Source organism: Saimiri boliviensis, chromosome 3 (genome assembly GCF_048565385.1).
Source record: "Saimiri boliviensis isolate mSaiBol1 chromosome 3, mSaiBol1.pri, whole genome shotgun sequence".
In the NCBI taxonomy this organism is placed as follows: Eukaryota; Metazoa; Chordata; class Mammalia; order Primates; family Cebidae; genus Saimiri; species Saimiri boliviensis.
In genome coordinates, this window is record NC_133451.1 from 8,910,976 (window position 1) to 8,928,965 (window position 17,990).

The window sequence follows — 17,990 nt, forward strand, 5'->3', positions numbered from 1 at the left end:
AGGCTAGGTGAAGACACAGACCCAGACCCAGACACAGACATGGGAGAAGGAGACAGACTGGACTGATGCAGCAACAAGCCAGGAATGCCAGGATTTCTGGCTGCCACCAGAAGGTAGAAGAGAGGCCCGGAACAGATTCTCCACGGAAGCTCTCAAAAGCAGTCTCCTGCTGATCTTGGACTTCTACAGTAGCGGACATGGGCTTGTCCACTATAGAGCTCCTAATTCAGATGTGAGCTTGCACCTCCGGGATGTAGACAGCACTGGGAAGACCATGGCAGGGACATGTCCAGTGCAATCTTCCACAAACAAAATATCAGTACAGTCTCCTATTTTAACTTTATTATGTACATGAATTTTGTCTCCAACAGCATTTGGTGTCATGTTTGTATTGATGTAAAGAATAATATGTTTATTCTTTTTCTCTAAGCCTTCTAATGAAGAACACTCCAGGAAGACACCCTGTTGTTCCACTGTGGTTCCAAATACTCTAGGAGAACGTGGTTGGATCAGCGAGTCTTAGAGCCTTCTACCATCTCAAAATCCTTCAGGTTTATCGTTTGGCTTTAAATTCTTTACTACAAACCGATCAGCCAGTTCCGGTAATGTCAGCAACATTCCTTTCTTTCTGACCAATTCTCTCTGCTTTGAGAGGGTTGGTGAGAATACATGACATGAAGTCTCCACGCCCTGGCATGACTCCAACAGGCCACCTGCCACAAGTCAGAAAGACTGAAGTTTTTTCTTTCCTCTTTGTTCTTCTTTCTTCCTGCTTCTTTTTGAAAAGCTCTTAGGAAAAAGGGTCTAAAAGGCATTTGTTCTGCACCTGTGGTTTTCTAAAAGGGCCATCTTGGAATACTGCTTATTTTTAGGTAAGGAAATTCAGAGATTGATTACTTATATGTTAGAAGGGTCAATTCCCCAGATTGGTTAAAGCAACAAGAAAGAGCCTAATGGATAAGATATAAAACTGCCAAACAGAAAGAATCTCAGTCACCTCAATGAGGAAAGGACTTTCCAGGTGATCCACTCCAACCTCAGCCAGCCTTTCTCCAAAGCAGGCAGGGCCTTTGAAACCCAAATCCTAGATCTGTGCTTCATTACTTAAGAATACAAACAACAGGCCGGGCGCGGTGGCTCAAGCCTGTAATCCCAGCACTTTGGGAGGCTGAGGTTGGTGGATCACGAGGTCAACAGATCGAGACCATCCTGGTCAACATGGTGAAACCCCGTCTCTACTAAAAATACTAAAAATTAGCTGGGCATGGTGGCTCGGGCCTGTAATCCCAGCTACTCAGGAGGCTGAGGCAGGAGAATTGCCTGAACCCAGGAGGCGGAGGTTGCGGTGAGCCGAGATCGCGCCATTGCACTCCAGCCTGGGTAACAAGAGCGAAACTCCGTCTCAAAAAAAAAAAAAAAGAATACAAATAACAACAACAACAATGACAATAATACCATCACCATTCCTGGAGTGGAGCACTGAGTGCCTGGAACTACACTAAGCACTTCACATACCTAATAGATCACTTAATTTTTACACCACCCAATGAGAAAGGCCTTACTACTAAGTTGCCTTGCCAGACGGCAAAGAGGCCAAGACATTGAGGTCAATGGTTGCTGCAGTGGTTCCTGATTTGTACCCCTCCCTGGATCCACCTCCCTGGGGAGTTAGTCCTCTCTGACATTCATTCTGCACCTGGTGTTGGGACTTGCTTGGGCCCACGGGACATCAGCAAATGCGCATGCAAAGTGCTTGCACATTGGGACTTTATTGGCTGCTATTGAAAGCCCAAGAACTCTCTGCAAGGCAGCCCAGGTTCCTAGGGCCCAGGGTGGGAAGCCAAGAAATGGGCTGGCACACTGAGAGCCCCTGAGATCAGGCCACCTGCTAACAGCCAAACACAGAAGTGAGGCCATCCCAGGTCATCCAGCCACTGACCAACCTGAAGTCACTGCAGACATGGGAAGACCCAGCAGAAGTTGGCAGAGCTGGCCCAGAGCAGAACTACCCAGCCGACCCACAGAAGTGAAAGCACAGTAAAACGGTTCTCGTTTGAAGCCATTACATTTTGTTTTGTTTTGTTTTAAGAGACAGGGTCTCACTCTGTAGCCAAGGCTAGAATGCAATGGTGCCATCATGGCTTAAGTCTGGGGTTTTAAAAATGCAGCAAATCTAACCTATACAGATAAGTTAATGAAATTAATGGAAGTAAGTGAGAGCACCAGGCAGTCTGAATCCATAGACTTCACCCTTAACTACTTTCCTGCTCCAGCTTTCTGAGACTTAGTGTCCTCATTTGAAAAGGAACATGAAAAAAACAGTCTTTCATTATAGGAGGAGATCAAAAGAGATGAAAACCATGAACATAGTTGGTCAATTATATAACATTGCATAGACTGCAGCCATTATTCCTACAGATAAACTCTCTATAGCCATCTCCCTTCTACTTGAATAGAAGGAGTCTATTCAAGTAGAATAGACTAATGAATAAGCAAATGATTGAGAAGTCACTTCATCCTGAGTTTGGACTATCACAGAGTCCTGGGTTATTCCCCTCCAGCAGGGCAACAAAGGTCAGTGAAGTCTCCTCCTCCCAACTTTACTTCCACGCCCCCACTCTCCTGCTCACCTCTCCCTGAGACATTTTTGTTGTTCATCTCACTCATAAAGCCTGGTACCCTCAGCTTTTAAGACATCAGCAAGGAAGGGAATTAGCCTTTAAGAAGCTCATGCTAGGTTCCAGGCAGTGTGTGTGTGTGCGTGTGTGTGTGTGTGTGTGTGTGTGTGTGTGTGTGTGTTTCAGTTCAGCCTTATATAGCCTTTCAAAGTAGGGATTATTTATTTATTTATTTACCCACATTGGTATTTGTTCTCTTCAGCTGGATCAAAGTAGGGATTACTATCTCTATTTTACAAATGGGGAAACCAAGGCTCAGAGACATTAAGTAACTTACACAAATCAGAAATTGGCAAGCAGCAGACAGAACTGAGATCCAAACTCAGAGATCTCTAATTCTAAGGCTTGCAATCTTTCCACAAATCCCTAAAAGTGATACTGTATGGATTTGCCTATTTAGAAAAAGAGCAAAGTTTATCTGACAATATATCTGGATTTGCCTATTTAGAAAGACAGCAGAGTTTCTCTGACAATGTATCTTAAGTCGCCTACTCTCACTCCCACAGCCAGGATCTGTTCCCTTCTCCCCAGTTCCCTTCCCAGCCCAGTCCCTTTCCCTAAACAGCTGGCTCCTCTGATTCCACTCCTGACTTCTCCTCACATTCCCTTATTGGAACAAACCAGCCCATGTCGCATTTCTCTCAACCCTCCCTGCACACTCAGCATGGGCCCACAGTCCTCACCATAGCCTACAAGGGCTTGTGCGATCTGGCCCCCGCTCCTCTTTGCCCTCATAAGCACCCACACATCTCCTGGCTCTTTCTCAGACATGCTATTGCCCCCTTCCACCTCTGAGCTGTCGTCACACTCTTCTCTCTGCTGGGAACAGTTCTTACCCTCAGCTCCTCTGGTCTCTGCTCATGCTTCCTCCTCTCAACAGTCTTCCCTGATTGGCCTTTCTAAAACAGCCCTCACCACCCACGTGCTCTGCTTTGTTTTATTCCTAGGACCTGCTACTATCTACTTTATGTATCTGCCTGATCACTAGAATGTAAGCTCCAGGGACAGGGTCTTGTTAATCATTGTGTCTCCATCAGCATGCCAGCCCTTGCAGGTGTTCCACAAATGCTTGGCGAGTGAATGAAGCAACGAATGAGTCGGAGGCCCAGAGAAGAAACACCATCCACATAAAAGCCCCCTGAAAACCACAGATAATCTTGGAATATGAACATTATGATGAAGGTGACCAAGCAGAAGACATGACATGCTGAAGACCTCCCAGGTCTTTAGGGTAGCCTGGGGACCCTGCCCAGCATTCCTCAATTAGGGGCTAGAGCATCCTGAATTGGATGGCTCATCCCACAGGACTGTCCCACTTTATACAGACTTCTAGCATCCTCGGTCCCTGACAACTCAGTATGAGCAGAGAGCTCCAGTCATGTGACTGCCCCAAACACCCCTCACCTTTTGGGACACCCCCAAGGAATATATTACTGTTCCCATCAGGGTGAACTCTCACCTCCATTTATGCCCATGATGAAGCGTCCCACGATGAGCATTTCAAAGGCTCCTGCCTGGAGCGAACAGGCCATCAGCAATGCAGCAGAAATTGCAAACCCATTATTGGCCAGCAAAGTGTGCTTCCTGGAAAGAAAGGAGAGATTTGATGAAGACATCTCACCATGAGGCATGTCACTGAACTGTCCATCCCTGGAGCAGGGGCCAGGCCCTTCTGAAGGGTGAGTAGAGTAAGACTCAGGCACAGTGTGGAGAGCACTGACCTTGCCACCTCTGGCTGTGTGACCTTGAGCAAGGCACTTCATCCGCCTGGGTTCAGCCCTGGGGTCTACTAGGTCACTTCCAAAGGCACCATCAGCCTTGACATCTGTGAGTTCTCTGTGGTATTTTACTGCATTAACTCTAAGACTTTTACTTAACATTCTGAAATCAATATGCATCTTATAATTCTTGAGTCAGGGTCCAGGCAGGAAAATGGAAAGCACTCTAGGTATTTTAATGGAAAGAATTTAACATAGGGAATTGGTTAAGCCGATATTGAAGAACTGAGATATCAAAAAGGAAGACCTCTGAAGAGGGGGTGTTTCTTATGTGGTGCTGACACCTCAGGGGCCTGGAGGAGGACCCCAAAGACCTCTGAGAATGGGCACTGCCCACTGGTACCATTTCCTCTGAGGGGCAGCATGATTCTGGTTCTGGAAGTGGACAAAAGTTGGAGGCTGGAATCAACTGCCAATGTCATCACTGGGACTGGCAGGAAATTCAGACAAACATGAAAAAGCAAGTCCATTCCCTCTCCTCCAGTGCCCCTATTGGCAAAGGACAAATAGGGGTGCATGTCCTAGCCCCAGCATCAGAGAGAGAGAGAGAGAGAGCCCAGAAGGGTAAGTGCGGAGCCGAGAGACAACAGATTGACAACCAGCATAGCATCCTACAACTTTAGTTGGCTCCTTCCTTCCCCTCCCTTCCTTATTTCCTTTCCTTTCCTTTCCAGTGGCTCACAAAACGACAATACTTCTTAGACTCAACAGCATCTTAGATTTGATGGACTACAGTACTAAGTGTATGGCTGGACTAATCCCCTCAAACAAGATCAGGGAATTGGCAATAATTATTATTAACAGCTCTGTGTCAGGACTGCCATCACTGTTTTATAAACACATGCCTAAGACTTTGTGGTTCAAATCTGACTTGTTTGGAGGCCAAGAGACCTGGATTCCTGCACCAGCTCTATCCTTCGGGAGCTAGGATATTTTGAACTATATTGCTCTGTATTATCTTTTCTCACTTTTGCAAAATGATCTTAAAAGCCCGCATTTATTGAACTGTTACTATAGGATAGACCCTGTTCTAAGTACTTTATATGAGTAGCTAATTTAATCCTCAAAATGACCCAAAAAGATAGGTGCTCTTATTATCCTTCCTTTATTTTTTTAAAGTATGTTTCCACCTTTATTTTATTTCACATGGCAACTCAGTTGTCCCAATCCCATTCATTCAATAGTGCCTACTTTACACAATACTATAATATACAGTCTTTATCATACCTAGGCATATGCTGAAGATATTGCAAGTCTGCTTCTACCATTGCAATAAAACAAATATTATATATATTTGTATGTTAGCTTCTGGGGTACATGTGCAGAACATGCAGGATTGTTGCATAGGTACCTACCATTGTTGTATGGCAATGTGGTTTGCTGCCTCCCTCCCCCCGTCACCTACATCAGGTATTTCTCCCCATGTTATCCCTCCCCAACCTCCCCACCTGCCACTGCCCCTCCCTATTTCCCTCCAACAGACCCCAGTGTGTGATGCTCCCCTCCCTGTGTCCATGTGTTCTCGTTCAACACCCGACTATGAGTGAGAACATGCAGTGTTTGATTTTCTGTTCTTGCATCAGTTTGCTGAGAATTATGGTTTCCAGATTCATCCATGTCCCTACAAAGGACATAAACTCATCGTTTTTTATGGCTGCATAGTATTTCATGGTGTATATGTACCACATTTTCCCTATCCAGTCTATCATCAATGGGCATTTGGGTTGGTTCCAGGTCTTTGCTATTGTAAACAGCGCTGCTATAAACATACGTGTGCATGTGTCTTTATAACAGAAAGATTTATAATCCTTTGGGCATATACCCAGTAATGGGATTGCTGGGTCAAATGGAATTTCTATTTCTAGGTCCTTGAGGAATCGCCACACTGTCTTCCACAATGGTTGAACTAATTTACACTCCCACCAACAGTGTAAAAGTGTTCCTATTTCTCCACATCCTCTCCAGCATCTGTTGTCTCCAGATTTTTTAATGATCGCCATTCTAACTGGCATGAAATGGTATCTCAATGTGATTTTGATTTGCATTTCTCTAATGACCAGTGATGATGAGCATTTTTTCATATGTTTTTTGGTATCATAAATGTCTTCTTTTGAAAAGTGTCTGTTCATATCCTTCACCCACTTTTGAATGGGTTTGTTTGTTTTCCTCTTGTAAATCTGTTTTAGTTCTTTGTAGATTCTGGATATTAGCCCTTTGTCAGACGGGTAGATTGCAAAAATTTTTTCCCATTCTGTTGGTTGCTGGTTCACTCTAATGATTGTTTCTTTTGCTGTGCCGAAACTCTTAAGTTTAATTAGGTTCCATTTGTCTATTTTGGCTTTTGTTGCCAATGCTTTTGGTGTTTTAGTCATGAAGTCCTTGCCTATGCCAATGTCCTGAATGGTTTTGCCTAGGTTTTTTTCCAGGGTTTTTTATGGTGTTACATCTTATGTTTAAGTCTTTAATCCATCTAAAGTTAATTTTAGTGTAAGGTTTCAGGAAGGGGTCCAGTTTCTGCTTTCTGCACATGGCTAGCCAGTTTTCCCAACACCGTTTATGAAACAGGGAATCCTTTCCCCATTGCTTGTCAAGCAGTTGGTGAAACATCTTAGCCTTTTATGCTTATTTTTTTCTAAAGACTCAATGAGTTAACAGATATTAAATTGTTTTATAAATTGTGGGAAGCTAGGAATTTGAGAGGGAGCCTTTTAAAAATTACTTTTAGGAGTTAGATCTCTTGACTTCTAGTCCAGAGCCCTATCCACTCTTTCTGTGAAGTAGCCAGTGGTTGACACAAGCCAAGTGTCCATTAATTAGGGACTATTTAAATAAATTATGCTACATCTATATGGTGGACATTATGCAGACATTAAAATAGAGGCAGCTTTGTAGATTGCGATTTGGAAAGATCTCCAAGATATACTAAGTGCAAAGAGCAAGGTACAGAGGTTTTTGTAAAATATGCAACAATTTATGTAAGAAATAAATGTCTCTCTGTGTGTGTGTGTGTGTGTGTGTGCATCTGTGTGTGTCTCTATGTGTGTAGATTAGACACAAACCTTGGAAAAGACACAAAAAACTGGTAGCATCAGTTGCCTCCAGGGAGGGAGCAAAGTGGCTGGAGGACAGAAATGGAAAGGCAACCCTTCACTTTACATTCATTTGTTCCCTTTGAAAGTTCAGCCACAGGAATGTATTAATTATTCAAAAAGAAATAAATTTTGTTTTTAAAATATTAATTTAAATGGACCTCATGATAGAAAAAAGAAACTCATTATGACTTGGCAGACACTTAAAACCTCCATTCAAGACACACGTCCCTGATTCTCTGAGGAAGGTCACAGGCTCTGGGTGCAATCAAGATGAGCCTGGAGGTATTCATTTCTGCTGGTGGCAGCGCCACACATGGCGGCCACACACCACACTGCTCGGAGTCCCTGGCCCTCCCTGCAGGCCTCTAAGGAACCTCCAGTTTCCTTATGGAGAAAGCATGGCCATGGGTGAGAGGAGGGGTGGGAGACAAGGCTTTGGAGTGGGGAAGCTGGGCTGAAAGCGTGTTCTCCAGCTAGGTCAGCAAACAGTGAGTGTCAGACCCTGGGTATTCCATTGGGAAAAGGGAGTCATTCCTGTTCTCGCCTCATGGACTTCACAGTCTAATTAGGAAGACAAGCATCAGATAAATTGTCCCACAAAAGCTTATTAACAAGCAACGCTGACCTGTGGAAGTAAAGGCATCGAGGCTATGAGCGTGTACACCTGGGACCTGTGCGTCTCCTGCCTGCTTGTTCTCCAGTCCCCGCTCTGTTTCAAAGGGAACTGCACACCATGAATCCACGGACTTCTGGCTTCTTAGGAGGAATGCCCAGTAGGATTGGCCACTCTTAATAGGTTCTGGCTTCCTGGGGGCGGGGGCTTGACCAAGGAGAGACCTTCCTGGAGGGCGGGGACAGGAAGCAAGGTTCCCCACTCCTGCCCTCTGTGACCATCGCAGGTGCAGCTCCTCTATGGCTCCAGCCTTCTCTCTGTGGTCCCTGCTCCCTGCCCCCTCCACTGCGTGGTCCTAGCTTTGAGCCCCAGACATGCTGCCTCTCTCTTTAACCCCCCATCCCAGGGGCAGGAGCAGCCTGACTGCAAAATACTTTTTTAAAAACAATTTTTCAGGACAAGCCAAAATATTCTCCCTGTACCTCCCATCCATGGGGCTGTGGGTCTCCGTTCTACCCACTGAGGCTCCCAGGGCAAATCTTCATTGGTGTAGATTCTGGGATAAGAAAACTTTGTGACAAGACTGTTGAGATAGGCCAGGCAGGAGAGGAAAGCAGTGGCTGGATTCTGAGGGTTCCTGGAGGTTGGGCAAAGTGGTGTGTTCTTTAATCTGCAGACAGTGAGAATAAAGGGCTGGCGAGAAATCAGAACTCGATCCCCTAATCCCGTACACCTTCTCCACTGCCCTACGGCAGGCAACCCGGACATTGGATACTCAAATAATATTTCTCATGACCTTAAGAGTAATGTGAGCCCCTCGGAGGCACTCTGAAGCCTGACTGCTTACTGGATTCACTAAACACTTACAAATATCTAGAATCTTGGACCCACCCCTTGAGGCTTGCACTCCCTAGTACAGACTCAGTATGAGACCTTTGGGATAGGACGAGAAAGCTGACAGCTGCTACATAGACTGTCTCCTTTCACCTTTGACACCTGAACCTGTCAGTGTTAATAATCAATTCACAGAGGGGGTGGCAAAGGCTGTTATCAGCTGAGAATGATCTCCTGCAGCCACTCCAAACTCACCTGCACACCTGCACCTGGATGAGCTCTCCCTGCTCTGGGCCAAGACGTGTCAGTCTTCTCCTGCACTGGGTCTCACCTCTTCCTTCCCAGGTAGCCTCCACCCCACTAAATAGATAGATAGATAGATAGCAGATAGATAGATAGTAGATATAGTATACAGAGAGCGATAGATGATGATAGATTGTAGATAACATAGAGAGATAGATAGCAGATGGATAGATAGTAGACAGAGAGAAAGATGATAGAGACAGATAGATAGATAGACAGACAGATAGAAAAGAATTCCTTCCAGCTAGGTGAAGTGGCTCATACTTGCTATCCCAGGGCTCTGAGGGGGGAAGGTGGGAGGATTGCTTGAGCCCAGGAGTTTGAGACCAGCCTGGGCAACATAGTGAGACCCTGTCTCTACAAAAAAAAAAAAAAAGAAGAAGAAGAAAAGAAAGAAGGAAGAAAGAAAGAAGGAAAGAAAGAAAGAAAAAGAAAGAAAAAGAAAAATTAGCCTGATGTGGTGGTGCACACCTGTAATCCCAGCTACTTGGGAGGCTGAGGTGGGAGGACTGCTTGAGCCTGAGAGGTGAAGGCTACAGTGAGTCGTGATTATACCACTGCACTCCAGTCTGTCTCAAAATAAAAAATAATAAAAAAAGAATTTCTTCCCTCTCCACTCAGTTATCCCTGCACAAATGCATCTCAGTACTGTCTCTCCTGGCCCTCATCCCTCACAGCTACTGGCCCTTGCCTCTGTCCCCTCCAAGTGAGACTCCTCCATAAACGTGGCCCCAGCATGTGACGTGTGGACCGCTCCCTCTCTGTTGAAACTCGGTCTTCTCTGGACATCTGGGGTCCCTCCCTCCCTTGTTTTCTCTCTCCCAGCCTCTCCTTCTGTGTTTAGGCTGGTTTGTCCTCACCCCTCAACCTTGGGGTGTCCCAGAGCTCCGGCCATCTCTCTAGTCACGTTTCTCTCTATATGCCCTCCCTGGGTGGTTTCATCCAGTTCATTGCCTCAGGTGATGACAATTTCCACCTGTATCCCTGACCCGGACTCTTAACTCCAGACTCACATATTTAACTGTCACCTGGACACTTCCACTTGGAGGCCTAGGAGGTTTCTCAAACCAAGCATGTCCAAAATAGAACTCCTGGACCCCCACTACTAACTAGCCCTGGCCACGTGCAGCCAGACTCTTCTCTCCACAGCCCTCCCATCTGAGTAAATGAAGCCTCTGTCTTCTGAGTGACTTAGGCCAAAAACCTGGGAATGATATTTACATCTTTTATTTTCTCAACAACCCATATCCAATCCATCACTGAGCGCTACCTGCACTACTTCCAAAATACATCGCAAATCAAACCACAGCTCCCGTCTCCAGTCCCCCAGCGTGGCTGTGGTCCAGCCATCATCAGCTCATTCATTACCAATCAAACCAATCTTGCCAACTCCAAACTCATCAGGCTTTTCAGGGTCCCCTGGGTGCACCAGGCTGGCTCCCGACTCATGGCCCTTGTCCCTGTCATCCCCTCTGCTCATGGCATCACTGTCTTAGCTCACCAGGGTTCCAGCTCCCATGTCACCTCCTGACACTCTGTCTGATGGCTCCTCCCAACAGCAGAGCCCCTTCCCCTCAATCCTGTCACCCAATTCTATGTTCTTCACATCTTCAACAACATATGAAGTTATTCTATAATTTATTTTCATGTTCATTGTTCATCTTTTCCCTCTAGAATGTAAGCTCCATGAGGACAAAGATTTTGTCTTGTCACGGTAGCCCCAGCCACTAACCCGGTTCCTGGCACATGCAGGTGCCCCACACAGATTTGCTGCATAAACTAAGTAATAGGTCAGGCATGGTGGCTCACGCCTGTAATCCCAGAACTTTGGGAGGCCGAGGTGGGTGGATCACTTGAGCCCAGGAATTAGAGACCAGCCCAGACAACATGGCAACACTCTATCTCTACAAAAAGATAGAAAAAATACCCAGGTGTGGTGGCACATGCCTGTAGTCTGAAGTAGTCCTGGCTACTCAGGAGGCTGAGATGGGAGGATCACCTAAGCCTGGGGAAGTGGAGACTGCAATGAGCCACGAACTGCACTACTGCACTGCAGCCTGGGTGAACAGAGGGAGATTCTGACTCAAAACCAAAAACAAAACAAAACGAAAATCCACAAAGAAATAAATTCTAGAAGGCAAGGCATGTTGACCTGGGCTTCCTCCACATGGCCAACCTCTGGTCTGTCATCAGCCTCAATTCAACTTCTAAGTTTCTGGGCAGGACAAATGTTTTCCTGAATCCACCTCCAACAGTGTCCCTGCTTGGATAGCCCAGCGTACCCTAATTGAATGATTTGGCCAGGTTTCTTACACTCTCTGAGCTTTGCTTTCCTTACCTGTAAAATGGATTTAATAATGTCTACCTTGTAAGGCCCCCAGGAGACTTAGAATTAAATAACTTATGTAAAGTGAATAGGATGGCACCCGAAACATATTTGGAACCTCAAGAAATTAGAGAATACATATTAAATAACCAATGGTAATAGCTAATATTCACTGAGTATTTAAGTCAGACTAGGTACTGTTTTGAGTACTTTCTACACATTGTCCAAAGTTACCCTGTGAGTTCAGTGACCTTGTTACCCCACACATGAGGAAACATATCTGAAAGTTAAGTACCTTGGTCTTAACTTTGCTATTAAGTGGAAGATCCAGCATTCTAGTAACCACTTGCAATGGTAACTGTAAGCTACTTGCAATTCTAGTAGCTTATTAAGTAACTTGGAAAGTCTAGTAAGCTACTTGCAATGGTAACTGTCAAATTTATTCATAGCCATTCATTCTTTCAACAGTCATTGATTTGTTCAACTAACACTGATTCATTTAACACACATGTGAGTATGCCCTGGCTGTTAAACACCATTCCAGGTCCTGGCATATAACAATGATCACAATATAGTCCCTGATCTTATGTTCTTCCCAATAAACAAGTAAAAAAAAACACAGCATGTCAGATGGTGATAGATGTTGTAGAGACAACTGAAGCAGAGAAGAAGGTGTGGTTTCACACACATGGAAGGAGAGGGCCTCCCTGAGACATGGCATCTGAACACAGACATGAAGGAGGAGATTAAAGCGGCCACATGAGTATCTGGGAGCAGCACTCAGGTACAGTGCTACACGGAGCCAGGCTTGGCCTGTTATAGAAACATCAGCGACCAGGCGGGCAGATCACCTGAGGTCAGGAGTTCGTGACCAGCCTGGCCAACATGACCATCTCTACTAAAAATACAAAAATTAGCTGGGTGTGGTGGTGCATGCCTGTATTCCCAGCTACTTGGGAGGCTGGGACAGGAGAATCACTTGAACCAAGGAGGCAGAGGTTGTAGTGAGCTGAGATCATGCTGTTGCACTCCAGCCTGGGTGACAGAGTGGGACTCCATCTCAAAAACAAACACAAACAAAAAACAAAAGAAAAAGAAAGAAACACCAGTGAGGCCAGCCTGGCTGGAGGCAGTGGGGAGCCAGGGAGCAGGCAGTAGAAGGTGAAAGTGTAGAAGAAAAAAGAGGGGCTCGGAGAGTCTTCTATGCCACCATGAAAACTAGGGTTTCCACCATGGGGAAGATGGCAGCCACTGGGAGATTCCAAAGAGAGGAATGACACTGGCAGACTAATAATTGAACCAGACACTCAGTCTTCTCTGTTGCTCCTGGACTGTTGGGGTCAAGTGTGAATGCGGGGAGACCAACTGGGGAGCTACTGCAACAGCTTAGGCAACCACTGGTAATGATTCGGACCAGGCTGAGAGCAGTGTAGGTAGCAAGAAGTGGTCAGATCCTACCATATTTTGAAGACTAGTTGGTGAGATTTGCTGATGGACTGGACAGAGATTGAGAGGCACAGAGGAGCCGAGGATGCCTCCAGAGGCTTTGGTCTGAACCCTTGTTTTGTACATGATGGTGTATTTTGTGCTAATGTTAAAATTGCATGAAAGCTTTGTGAGAACGTTAAAATTACATGAAAGTCTGACTTGAAACATTTGCAAATGGGACTGCACACTCTCTGGGCAAGTTTGTATTAATATATGTCTTCCCAAAATAACCCTCAGCCTGACAGCATTGTTTGATGGAAGCATATGCAAATCCTTTGCAAAGCTGACTCACTGGCCTTCAGAGCAGGACTTGAATCATTGTTTCCATTTGTTTCCTGTGGAAAAACAGCAACAGAAGCAAGGGAGATCAATTCTGAAAGCAGAACTCCAGTGACCCCCAGAACTCCACCTGGGATGCCTGATTCATTGTTTTGAGCTTCTCCAATAGCGTAGAATCTTCCCCGTGAAACACAGAAAGTTATCAGCTCTCAGGGGGAACAAAAGACCAAACACAAGGAAGAATGGTAGGGTGATGAGGATACTGGAGGGCATGTCCCTTGAGAAGTGTCAAAGAGGCTGGAGACATTTAGCCTGGACAAGGGGTCAGAGAAAGCATGGGAGTCACCTTCCTCCATGCCATGCTTTAACTTGGTACAGAGGACCAGGACGGGTTGGGGGAAGACATAGAGAATTCTATTTCAGTTTGAATTTGGAATGTACTTTTCATTAAGCTCTGGTAGACCAGAGAACCTATTGAAATAACAGCTTTCTCCACGTACCCTTCCAGCAAATCTTCAGGCTGACTGAGTCTGTTAGCCAAGATCATGCCTCATTTCTACATCCATCACCCACATGTTCATGCATTCAGGCCTGTGTACCCAGCTTGAATCATTGGCCCATCTCGTTAAATATTTATATGCCCATCCACCCCCTTTCATTGCATATGCCTAGCAACACCCCAGCTGGTGAAATCTCTGTCTGCCTGGCATCTACGAAGCTCAGCTTGGCTGGAGAAAAACATACAGCTGTGTTGTCCTGTCTCACCTGAAATTCCTGACAACCAACCTCAAGAAGCTTTAAGGCTCCCCTGCACAGAGTTTATAGATTCCTGGTCCATCCAGCACCTTCTCTCCTAGAGGACTGTTTCATATGTTTTCTCTCTCTCTTCAAATCCCCTTTTTGTCATTCTCAGCTGATGTCCATGCTTTCTTTTTCACTGAGAACACAGAGGAAATCCCAAGAGACTCTTCCTACATGCCCTCTGCTTGTATTTCTGCCCCTGCATCTGTGCCCAGACACCCGCCTTCCCTCGTGTTCCAACCCTGGTGCAAACCATGTCCTCTCTCACCTGGGCTATTGCAAGGTGCTCCTAACCAGGCTCTGAGACCCCCTGGTAACAGCACACCTCTCCAAATGCAAGTCAGATCAGTTCTTAAAACGTTCCAGCGACTTTCCATTTTGCTCAGAGGAAGAGTCTCAACCTTGGCCTGTAAAGTCCTCAGGATCTGACTCCAAATAACCCATCTGGTTTCCTATGATTATCTCTGTACTGACCTCCTCTCTTACCTGCAAAGAAGTGGAGCCTGTTTCTGCCCCTGGGCCTTTGCACCTGCTGCCTCTTCTGCCTGGAGAGCTATTTCCCAGGGATGAGCATGGCTTACTCTCTTGCTTCTGTCAGTGCTCCCTGCACAGGTCACCATTTTAGAGAATCCTCTGAACAAATTGGTGAGCTCCGTGCCCTCCCCAGCATCCTCTGACCTCCTTGAGCTGCTCTATTTTCTGCACTGGTACTTGTCACAGACTGAATGGCATAGTCCACGTGCTTGTTACTTACTCTGCTCCGTGCTTGGTTGCATGCTTCAGGAGGACAGGGACTTTGTCAGTTTTTCTGACCCCTGAGTGCTTGGCACATAGAAGGTACTCAACAGATACGTGGTGAGTCAATAAACGGTTGAGGGAACGGAAAGCATGCAAGCAAGCACAGATGCTCAGGTGCAAGCAAGAATGGCCACCTCGGGGAGCTGTGATAGAAAAATTCAAGCATCGAACATTCGCCACCCATCCTTCCATTTATCCAACAAACATTTACTGCCTGCCCGCTGTGTACAAGCTGCTGGGTGCTAGGTGCCATAGATATACACGGTTCTGACATCAAAGAGCTCCCTTATCAGGGAAGAGAGAGAAACGTAATGAAATAATTACAACTCAAAATGCCAAGTGGCATAACAAAGGGAACAGAAAGTCCTGTGTGAGCTCAGAAAAGGCCAGTATTTGGTTCTCGTAGATGTGTGCTAGGCAGTGGGGTATGGGAGTGGAGATTTCTTGTGATTTCTAAGCCTGCTTTCCCAGCTCATGCATCTGTAATACCAAAGGGATTGTATCCATAATAAAAACAAACCAGTGATGCAGGACAGCTAGTACCACTGAAGCCTCATGTTTTGGGAGTGTTGACTTTGAACTTTGGAACCCTGCCTTCCGGAAGTTTTCTGGTCTTATTATGCCCAGGCTTTCTCCTTATGTCCCATCATGAACCCAAGTCTCCTTCAGGAGTTCCTGCTATTCTCACTATGCTAGCAAGTCTTCTAAGGCTGGGAGAAGCAGGGCTGAGGATCAGGTTTCCCGGCTGGCTGGTGTTTCCCTATCCCCTCAGGGATTCCCCAGGTCAATGAATGCTGGCTTCTAAAGGCTTAGGGTTGACCCTTCTCCAGAAGATTGGCATTAGCTTGGGAGATGGATCCTCCTCTCCCAAGGCAGCCTGCAGTGAGTGACAGATGAGTGGCAGGGGTGGGCGCAGCCCCCTTACTCCAAGTTGGGTGACTGTGGTGTCATTATGCCCCAGGGCTCCCCCAGGTGAGGCTACACTTGACCTGGGAGTGCAGCCTTGCTTGGCTCCTTCCCCTGCTGCTTTCTGCTTTCCCCACCTTAAAGATTACCCCCGAAGAGCCCTTCCTTCACAGGACATGTGCATCCCAACCCCTGTCTCAGGCTCCACTTCTTGGCAATTGATTTTCTGAGACAATTTCAGCCTGAAAAAAGACGTTGTCAGCAGCATGGTGCGTTGCTCTGTCATGGACTGAACTGTGTTCCTGCCCCCTGGTTGAGAACGCTTGAATGCGTGCAACCTGGCTCAGGTCAGGGAGATTCATACATGGGATTTTAATTACAGCTATTGGAAGGAGAATTTCCACCAAGCTGGGGCCATCTTGCACATCCACGGGAGAGAATGCTCAGCAATGAAGCCAACACAAAGCAAGACTAGCTCGGAGGAGAAAGAGATTGGGTTTTTTTTTTTAGGCTCACATGTTAACATGTTAAAGCCCTAACCCCTAATGTGACTGCATTTGGAGACAGGGCCTTTATGGAGGTAATTAAGCTAAAATGAGGCCACAGGGAAGCGACGCTATGTGGTATGACCGGTGTCCTTGTAAGAAGAAGAAAGGAGACACAGAGAGCACACAGCGAGAAAGAAAGCAGCCATCTGCAAGTCAAGGAGAGAGGCCTCGGGAGGAAAACCCTGCCGACACTTGGATCTTGGCCTTCCAGCCTCCAGAACTGTGAGAAAAGGAATGTCTATTGTTGAAGCGACTCCCTCTGTGGTGTTCTGATATGGCAGCCTGGGCTAACCAATGCACAATTGCCTTGTGCACTGCAGGCTCCTCCGGCAGGCACCCAGAGAGCCACAGTTATTTTCTACTACTATAAAATCAAGATGCCTTTTAAAGAGTTGAAGTAGAAAAAGATGAGGTGAAAAACAGACCTTCTGAAACCTACTATTTCCCTAGAGTGATGAATGGGATGCCTGTTGTCGGTGCCTGCTCAACCTTCATCCTTCTTCTGGGAGGAGTTCCTCAGATTTCCACCAAGAAACCTCCTGCCTGTCTCACCCCATCATGGCTTCAGGAGTGGGGACATGATACAGGCCTGGCCGGTCAACATTATAATCACTGGTCATTCTCAAGGCACTTAGGATGTGCTTTTTTAAAGCACTTACTCCAGAGCATTAGAATGTTATTTGCCAGGATTTTCTAACCTTGGCACTTTTCACATTTGTAGCTGGAACATTCTTTGTTGTGGGTGCTGTCCTTCACACTGTAGGATTTTTAGAGGCATCTCTGGCGTCTCCTGGATGCTAGTAGCACCTTTGAGTTATGACAACCAGAAATATCTCTTGGCACTGTCAAATGTCCCCTGATAGGGCAACACTGCCCCCTGGTTGAGAACCCTTGAATGCCTGCAGCCTGGCTCAGGTCAAGGAGATTCATGCCTGGGACTTCCATTACAACTATTGGAAGGAGAATTTCCACCAAGCTGGGGCCATCATGCACCTCCATGGGAGAGACTGCCTGACAATGAAGCCAACACAAAGCAAGATGGGCTGAGAGGTGGAGAAAGAGGCAGACTTGGATTTTTTAAAAGCTATCGTCAGAGCCACTGGATTCAACCAAGTTATATTTTAATTATGGTGCGCCAATTAATTCCCTTTTGGGCTTTAGCCAGTTTGGTTTGGGTTCCCGTCATAGGCATTCAAAAAGTCTCCTGAGTGATATGAGAGACTATAAATTTGATCTCATTTAACCCTCATAGCTGCTCCCTCAGGTGGATTTGTTTATCTACACTTTACAGATTAAAAAATTAAAGAGCATAGCAGCTGCCTCCTGTATCTCTACTATCCATTCACGGCACTGCTCGGAATCATAAACACTTGCATGATGAATTGCTCAGGGGCTGCCTCCCTTGCCCAAGTGTCAACTTAGGCCACAGATGTTGTGTCTTTCTTGTTCACTGAAGCCCCAGTGCCAAAAACAGTACCTTACTCCTCGTAGGTGCTCAAAAATGTTTGTTTGCATAGATGAATACGGTTATGGGGCTTGTCCAAGA

The 17,990-nt window shown here is 46.1% G+C and overlaps 1 protein-coding gene across 2 annotated transcripts in view; it reads right to left on the reverse strand.

The window, feature by feature from the left end:
* SLC2A9 (solute carrier family 2 member 9) overlaps positions 1–17,990 on the reverse strand; it is a 238,334-nt gene that overhangs the window by 186,801 nt on the left and 33,543 nt on the right. For both annotated transcript variants that reach the window (XM_074395890.1, XM_003934679.4), the window contains exon 4: positions 4,138–4,262. In XM_074395890.1, the coding sequence (XP_074251991.1) occupies positions 4,138–4,262 (125 nt within the window). The remainder of the gene's footprint in view (positions 1–4,137; positions 4,263–17,990) is intronic.